Source organism: Camellia sinensis, chromosome 3 (assembly GCF_055761805.1).
Source record: "Camellia sinensis isolate YWXY chromosome 3, ASM5576180v1, whole genome shotgun sequence".
NCBI lineage: Eukaryota > Viridiplantae > Streptophyta > Magnoliopsida > Ericales > Theaceae > Camellia > Camellia sinensis.
Window position 1 is genome coordinate 220,172,721 of NC_138963.1, and position 8,971 is coordinate 220,181,691.

The 8,971-nt window shown below is 36.7% G+C and overlaps 1 protein-coding gene across 1 annotated transcript; it reads left to right on the forward strand.

Moving 5' to 3' along the window:
* The first annotated feature begins 435 nt into the window (after positions 1 to 435).
* Positions 436 to 4,666, forward strand: LOC114259606 (uncharacterized). Its single transcript, XM_082917541.1, has 6 exons — positions 436 to 943; positions 1,803 to 1,937; positions 2,136 to 2,223; positions 2,481 to 2,575; positions 3,943 to 4,110; positions 4,209 to 4,666. Exons 1-6 carry the CDS (start codon positions 562 to 564, stop codon positions 4,367 to 4,369), a joined length of 1,029 nt encoding a protein of 342 aa, XP_082773667.1. The 5' UTR covers positions 436 to 561; the 3' UTR covers positions 4,370 to 4,666.
* Positions 4,667 to 8,971: the final 4,305 nt, after the last annotated feature.

Here is an 8,971-nt window from a genome sequence, read left to right on the forward strand (position 1 = left end):
TTTTTTTTTAGGTAATAACTATATGTATTTAAAATGTAATTCCAAGTTATATAAATGATGGGGACTTAAACTTCATGTTATTGGTCACCTCCAGTTAACAATTTTTTTTTTTATATATATATTTATAACTATTAGAGTCAAAATAAAAAATATATATAAAAGTCAAAATAAAAAATTTGTGAAACTTAAGAGAACACCTTGTAATTATACATTTTTATGTGACACAGTTGACATGGCATGTCTAAAATGAGATGAAAGTTAGTTTTAATAATAAATTGCAAAAAACTAAAAACATTAGGGTCTAAATAAAAACAAATAACTAAAATGAAAAAAATCATAAAATTTAAAGAAAGGAAAATTTTAATTTATTACTGGGCTGGTGCCCACATTGAATGAAAATAGGTAAATTAATAGAATTAGCCCACAACTGGAGTTGGTACCGGGTTGTATAATACGGTACCCGATTCGATTGTATACAAAATGATCACATATATAATTATTGAGATCAGATAAACCCTTGAGCTAGTCGACTCGCACGCAACGCAACATCATTCCAAAACGATGAAGAGGTTCAGCAGACTTGGCGGTGCCATTGGCCGCGCCATAGACGGCGGCGCCACCGCCGTCACGGGCGGCTCCGCCACTGCTACACACCTGTTTCAACAATCGAAGCTATACGTCAGGGGCTTCTCTTCCGTGAAGCAGCCTCGTTGGTTTTCTCCTCATCATTCCATTGCGAAGCACTCGACGTCGCGCTCCGCCGAAGAATGCGTCGCCGGAACTATGTTCTTCTCCGTCGCCGCCTCCTCCTCCTCCTCCTCCTCACTCGCTGAAGATGTCCATGATGCCAAGGAACTGCCTCCTCAGTCCATGAAGTTGTTCAACCCCAAAGACGTCGTCCTTTATCAGTACCAAGCTTGCCCCTTCTGTAATAAAGTTAAAGGTATTCATAAATTCATTCTCTTTTTCTTCCATTTCAACTACTTGTAAAATTATAGGGCTCTTTTTTTTTTTTTCGTCATTTCCATCCTCTAATAGCAGATGCTAATATTTTAGGGGAACACCCCATGCCCCTTATGATTAAAACGAAAAGAAAAATGTGAATCGTAATTAGATAAAAGAAAAAATGTCGCCATAAGTAAAACCTCAGAGTCATGACTAAATAATGGCATGAGTAAAGTAGGGGTGCATATGATACACTTGTTTTAAACAACACTTGTTTTAAACAAGTGTATATTAGAATTTTCCAATATTTTATCTCAAAGTTCATAACTTCATACCGCAGCCACAATTGACGGCACGATTATATAGAACTGAATCATTTCAAGTTTTATTTGTTGCGCTTACAGTCTAACCCATTTAATTACATATGAAAACACATTGCAATTAAATTCTCAATGGACAAAAAATAAACCCCTAATGCATTGTTCGGAGCGGATGCACAACTCCAAGAAGTTTTAAGTCAGTTGAATCAAAATACAATTTGCATGCTATTGGTGTGTTATGTTGTCTTGTGGGATTTCAAATGACTGAATTATCTTTTACATAGCCTTTTTAGGTTCAAAGAGATCTCTAAATTGGAGGTCCATTTTATTTTCTTTAGCTTTCATTGGGTGTCAAAAGGTGAAACTGAGTGAAAAAGAGTTGTGATTAAACTGATGAGTCTTCATATCATATGTGATGCAAATTTTTTTGGGGTCATATATTTGATGCATATTACTGTCAAATTTTGTTCTTCTTTAGTAAAATTGAATCATTGATGTTACTCTCACTCTTTTTCCTTAATTTTCTTCTTCTATCAGCTTTCCTGGATTACCATGACATTCCTTACAAAATTGTGGAGGTCAACCCCATCAACAAGAAGGAAATCAAATGGTCTGATTACAAGAAGGTCCCCATACTGGTTGTTGATGGTGAACAGATGGTTGACTCATCAGGTTCTCGATATAGAACATTTTGGTTGCTTGCTTTTGTTTTCTTATAAAGAACTTTGGGAAATTGACTAGTTTGCTTCCTCATTGTTAGAATTTTGCAAGCTTTAGTTTGTTAGTTCATTGGTCTAAAGGAACTTCATAGACTACTTCTAGTTCCCTTTTAACTAACTTTATAAGATTTTGAATGCTGTATGTGTGCAGACATAGTTGATAAGTTGTTTGAAAGGATCCATCCCGAGATATCTGTTGACTCTGCCTCGGATGGTGACGAAGAAAGGAAGTGGCGTGGGTATGGTCTTTAAGATTATAATTTGCTTTGTCTCCGTATATGTACTTTACCTTCATGGTCTTCTTATGTTGATGTTAACAGTTAGTTGATATTATAAGGAGGAAAAGGTTAATCCAATTGTATGAATTGTTTTTGCCAATATGTGTTATGATTATCAATATATATATGTATGTATATGTTATGGAAATATTATTAAATCGCTCATTCTATTGCCTTTTTTTTTTTAACTTTAATGAATGTTGCTACTTGTGATGTAGGTGGGTGGATAATCACTTGGTGCATGTCTTATCACCAAATATATATCGAACTACTTCCGAGGCTCTCGAGTCATTTGACTATATTACAACCCATGGTAACTTTTTAAATCATCATTGGAATGCAAGTTTGAAGAAATAATTACAGTTTACACTCTTAGACTTTGAAGAATGTAAAATAGGAGGAAAAAAAAATTATATATGCTGTTTCTTATATTTGTTGGTCCATCATTTGATTCAAACTTAAATCATAGATGCCATTTTGTTTTTGTAGTCATTTTTTAAAATCAACACGCCAGAGAAATCTTCAATTTAATTCTCTTGTACACTATTAGATATATTGTCATGAACAGTCTTATTTGTGACTCTTGATCAGTTTCAGTAAACCAGAAACTTAGGAAGGATAAATATATCATTTCATTTAAGTTTTAGAGGGTCGTGTTTTTCATTGTGACTTGTGTATGCATTATTGGTTTTTCTGCAATTAATTGGAAACTCATGCACATTGGAAGGTTTGTATTTCATGTTGTTTAGTCATTCTCTGGTGTCGGTCTGTTTTTCTGTTGAAACATAGACAAAGTTGTAGTATCCGCATATTTCTCGGGATCGTTCGGTAACATAAGAAAAGGTCAAAAGTTATTCAAGTTAACCCTATGAATCTAATTCAACCTTTTAAGTCATTTGTGTGTAATTATTTTGAACCAGGATGGTGAGAACTTAGTGATTCTTGTTTAGCAATACAATTAGTGATTGTGGCTAAAATGGGGCTGTAAGAACATATTGATCTACAAGTTTTGAAATATGGATGAATTGATTCAAGGAATCCAGGAACCCTGCTATGAGCTTTCTCCAAGTAAGAAAGCCATGGGCATGTCTATAAAAGGTGTATTCTTTGAATACATTGTTGATATTGCTGCCGCTGAGAGGGGATTTTCTGTAGGGAATAAATGTATTTGTATTTTTTTAACCCTGCTGTAAGCGAAAACCTTTTGCATTGGGTACAACTTTTATATTTTCTTGAAATTGCAATTCGTAGTCAATGGTTCTTGTCTACATTGGTTTGTATTGTATGGATTAGCTATAGTTATAGTTTGACTTAAAGCAAGTTTGATTAAATTATGCCTGGCAAAAAGCATGGGTATAAGGTTTTACTGTACAAACTAATGTGGTTGATATATAAAGCATAATCAAGATAAATATCATGTAATGATTGATAAGTTTCATGGTTGATAAATTGCTGAAATTCTGGTAATTTAGATATCAATTCTGCTGTAAATTTTTTGGGGCTAGTTTACTTTGTAATCACAGATTTCTTCTGGGTTGCCTGTAACATTTGAGCTCATTCTTGTGCTAAATAATATTACTCACAGTGATGGCTGCTAAATAATATTACTCACAGTGATGGCAGATTGACACCAACAAAAAATATACTGAGAATTATCGCAATAATTCATTATGATTACAGGCAATTTCAGCCTCACTGAAAGGATAGTAGCAAAGTATGCTGGAGCTGCAGCCATGTATTTTGTTGCGAAGAAACTAAAGAAGAAACACAATATCACTGATGAGCGTGCAGCCTTGTATGAAGCTGCAGAGACATGGGTGGACGCTCTGAATGGTCGAAAATATCTTGGTTTGTTCAATTCCTATTACTATTTTTGTGATTTGATTACCAGACAGATGACAATCAGATCTTTGCCTTTGTAACATGGATACATGTTTTCTCAACAGGTGGGTCAAACCCAAATCTAGCTGATCTTGCGGTCTTTGGCGTCTTGAGACCTATTCGCCACCTCAAGTCTGGTAGAGATATGGTGGAGCACACGCGCATTGGTGAATGGTACACTAGAATGGAAAGCACAGTGGGAGAGCCTTCTAGAATAATGGCATAAAGTAGAATGCCTTCTAGAATATGAGCAAATAATAGAGAGAAGAAATTACTTTTGAACTTTTTAGGGTAGGTTATACAAAACAATGCCACCCGCTTTATTCCACTTTGTTAAGCAGGTTGTTTTGCAACTGTTAATCGCGTCTGGATACTCATTCAAGTTGGTAGCTATTCGTATGCTTTGATGTGTTTGATGCACGGTCGGTTTATTCGTGTGCGCTCTAAGCTAAATTGTAGTTTCATTTTTGTCAAAATTTAAGAATTTCCATATATAGAAAGAGATTTTATTTGAACTTGGCAATTTGGCTGCAGGTCTATTGTGGTAATTATGACAACCTTACGAGTATAACATTGATTTCACCCCTAGTTTTAAAGGACCAGAGACGGACAATTGTAAATTGCTCTTGAAACTCTATAATGTTTGCGCGACATTTTTTTTCTCTACTCTTGAACTTTAACAAAATATTTGTTTATTTTCATGTGGAGTTGAAATAAAAATCATTAAAAATAAAATTTTGAAAAAAAAAAATACGACTTTTTTTTTTAAAAAAAAAACTGATCATAAACTCATCTTGAATAAAAAAGAAAAAGTAAATTATAATTTAATCCCCTGTGGTTTGCCTAAAAAACACGGAGCCCCCCTATAGTTTCATTTGTAACACTTAAACCCCTTATACTTCATACCAAAGTGCAATTTTCGACGGAACTGTTTGTTTAAACAGAATGTGTGCTGCACAACCATGAATGAAGAGTGGAACAATTTTTCCCACCTAAAAACATATGGCAAATGACCAAGATACCCTTATTGCCATATATATATACAAAATGGTATAGTGCAATAAAGCATAGATTACACTCTTGGCAAAACATTAACATCTTTATGCCCAAACGAAATTCAGTGTTTGAGCATGGGTTTCATTTACCTCAAGCATTTACATCCTTTGAGCATTGGTTTGAGCATGGGTTTATTTACCTCAAGCATTAATATCCTTTGGTTTGCTTCATTTACCTCAAGTTCTCTCTCTCTCTCTCTCTCTCTCTCTCTCTCTCTCTCTCTCTCTCTCTTATTATATAAATATACAACACCATAATCTTCCATGCAAAACCACCACCATCACCTTTTGTTTCCCCTCTCATCTCATCACCATCACCTTCCATGCAAAATCACAACCAACCAACATCACCGCCATCATATTCCATGCAAAACCACAACCAACTTCTTATTCCATGCAAAACCACCACTCAAAATCACCACCACAACTTCTCTCTCTAAAAATAATCCAAACCCACTTTTCTTCTTCTAATTCAAATTAGTAACAAACCTGTGTGAGTGATATTCCGACCACTCTGCCAACTCAGTATTCAGCTGGAGAGCACTGGTAGAATAGATGACACTTGTCTGACCTGCAACAGAAAGAGAAGATTCCGGCGGTGGTTCGTCCCCCTGGGGGCACTCCGACGATCAACTCAGTATATCTTTCAAAGATAATCAATAGTGCTAACTCACTATTCAGAATATAAATTGCGTACCTTAGACCCATGGGAGTGCCTCTCTTTTATAGCAAACTCAATCCTAGTCCCAATAGAAGCCTAGCTCTAATGGACTTAGGATTACTGCTAATCTTGGACTCTCAGTAGGATTAGGATAAACTCTCTAAGAGTCTTCTCTTTACCCAAACTGAAGTCTTCTCCCATTCTAGGACTCTTGTCCCTTTTCCGCTTATCTCGGATTCTGGTATTGCCGCAGAATACCTCGGTAGTGCCCCAAATATCTCGGCAAATATGATCTGCCCACGTAGCACCTCGGCTAACAACCTCGGCCACGTGGCCTACCCAAAAAATATGTCCCCACAACTGTCCCTAGGTTCTATTACCTTGGCAAACTAAGGTGATGGAACCTATATTCTCTTTCATCTAGCACGTCGGCTAAGCTTGCTTCATCATTTATTGCTGAAGTCAGAACTCGTCGGCTCAATATGACCCAAAGCTATAGTTTGCTTTCATCAAGGCTTTGGAACCAACAACCAAATTCGTTCAAGTTTCTCAGCCGAAACTGTCATTTTAGCCGAGGTATTTGTTTCATTAAATCAAGAACTTCAAGAGTTTTCTTCATGCGTATGAACTGGCACATACAATTTTTCAACTGTTTCTATCACACATCTTTCCTCTACTGAGCCGTATCTGATACGCGTCATTAAGTCCCTTTGCATCTGCGTATTTGATCAAAATCTTTTCACTCTCTCCGTTTTTTCAAAACTTTCTCTTTCAAATCCTCTATTGCTGCTTTTGCGAAGCTTTCTGCAACTAGTTTCACTCTCCCCTTTGGTGAGGCTTCTGCTGCACTTCCTTGCTTACGGCCACCGTCTGATCCCGGCGAACTTTACTTCGGCTTCATTGCTTTACTCATTCATGTCTTTTGATCATTTAACCTGTATCTTGATTTTTACCATGTACTGAACATGTACTATCTTTGTACCTTGTACTTTTTTGTTACTCAAACAATTTATTCTTCAATGTCAGGCCGAAGTGTCTTCTTTCTTTATCTGAATGCATTTTTTAACTTCTTCTTTCAAGCGTTTTGAATGTTTACCCTCTTCTTAATGCCTTGTATGATTCCATACTTAGAATATAATTTGCATGTCTTCAACATACACTTTAACTGTGCAATCTCCCCAAGTTAACATACCTCGGACAAAACTTCCAACCTTGCTTATCTTAGTCTCGGTTTAACACTTGAAAACATTGTAACAACTATTTTCACAAATGTTGCTTTTACTTCTTAAGACTTCTGTCCTCCATTATCTTCCAAGTCTTGGTAACATAGTCACCTCGGCACGCATATAGATACTTCTATAACCTTGGATTTAACTTCAACTTGTAAATTTTCTCAAAATTTCAACAAGTGTTAAATCAATCTTCTTTCTCTATTTAACTTCAACTTGTAAACTTTTCTCAAGTTTCAACAAGTGTTAAACATGATCTTGGTTTAACTTCAACTTGTAAACTTTTCTCAAGTTTCAACAAGTGTTAAACATGATCTCGGTTTAACTTCAACTTGTAAACTTTTCTCAAAATTTCAACAAGTGTTAAACATCATCTCGGTTTAACTTCAACTTGTAAACTTTTCTCAAGTTTCAACAAGTGTTAAATATCATCTCGATTTAACTTCAACTTGTAACCTTTTCTCAAGTTTCAACAAGTGTTAAATATCATCTCGGTTTAACTTCAACTTGTAAATTCTCTTAGAATTTCAACAAGTGTTAAACATCATCTCGGTTTAACTTCAACTTATAAACTTTTCTCAAGTTTCAACAAGTGTTAAATATCATCTCGGTTTAACTTCAACTTCTAAATTCTCTCAGAATTTCAACAAGTGTTAAACATCATTTCGGTTTAACTTCAACTTGTAAACTTTTCTCAAGTTTCAACAAGTGTTAAACATCATTTCGGTTTAACTTCAACTTGTAAACTTTTCTCAAGTTTCAACAAGTATTAAACATCATCTCGGTTTAACTTCAACTTGTAAATTCTCTCAGAATTTCAACAATCTCGGTTTAACTTCAACTTGTAAACTTTTCTCAAGTTTCAACAAGTGTTAAACATGATCTCGGTTTAACTTCAACTCCCAAACATCATTCTTCAGTCATTTGCCCCCTAATGTGAACTTAAGTTCCACTTGGGTTCTCATTAGGCACGTGGCTTTGACCTTGATATTGTTCTATGGGCAGGGGATCTGCCCCCTGCATGGCTTCCACATACTCCTTTGTGGAAAAAAAAATTCTTTAACTTAGGCCAGGCTTTTCTCTTCTCGGACTTAATCATCTAAGTCGATATCTTGTCTTCTGGGACTTGGGATTCCAGATCTGGAATCTAGGATCTGCTCACTTGGGCTAGGCTTTTGTCTTCTCGTGTCCAGTATTATCTCGGCTTTGCTTCGGCGAACCATTTCTCTTCTCTTGTTTGGACGCCTTTGTCCCCGACGTGTCTCCCTCGGCTCTGGCATACTTTTCTATTCTGGCCATCAACTCCTCCATGCTTTTCGGCAATGTCTTTGCCAGTGATTTTCGAAGCAGGCAGTCATCATTCAAGCCGTTTTTAAATGACATGACCGCCACCTCTTGGTTGCATCCTGGTATTCGGTTGAATACCTCATAATACCTTTTGGCATAGGCCCTACGGCTTTCATCATTACCGATCTTCAGGGCTATTAGGGTGTCTACCCTCAATGGCTATAGTTTGTTTGTCATGAACCTGGCCACAAACATCTCGGCCAGGCCTTCCTAGGTTTTCATAATTCCTTTCGGCAACTTGTGAAACCAGTCCGATACAATTTTCCCGAATGATGAGGGGAACACTGTGCAGAGCAACAGCTCGTTCCCAGTGTATAACGCCATCGCGTTCAGGTATAATCCGACGTGAAAGTTGGGGTCTGACTTCCCATCGTATATCTGGAACCTCGACATACTGAATCTCTTCGGGACCTCAACTTTGTCTAATTCTTCCGAGAACGACGTTCTCGGTTTGACCGGGGAGGTTACCTCGGCATCTTGTTGCTTCCTCTGTAGGTGATCTCCTAGATCCTCTTTGGCTCGTCCAAGGGCTCGAC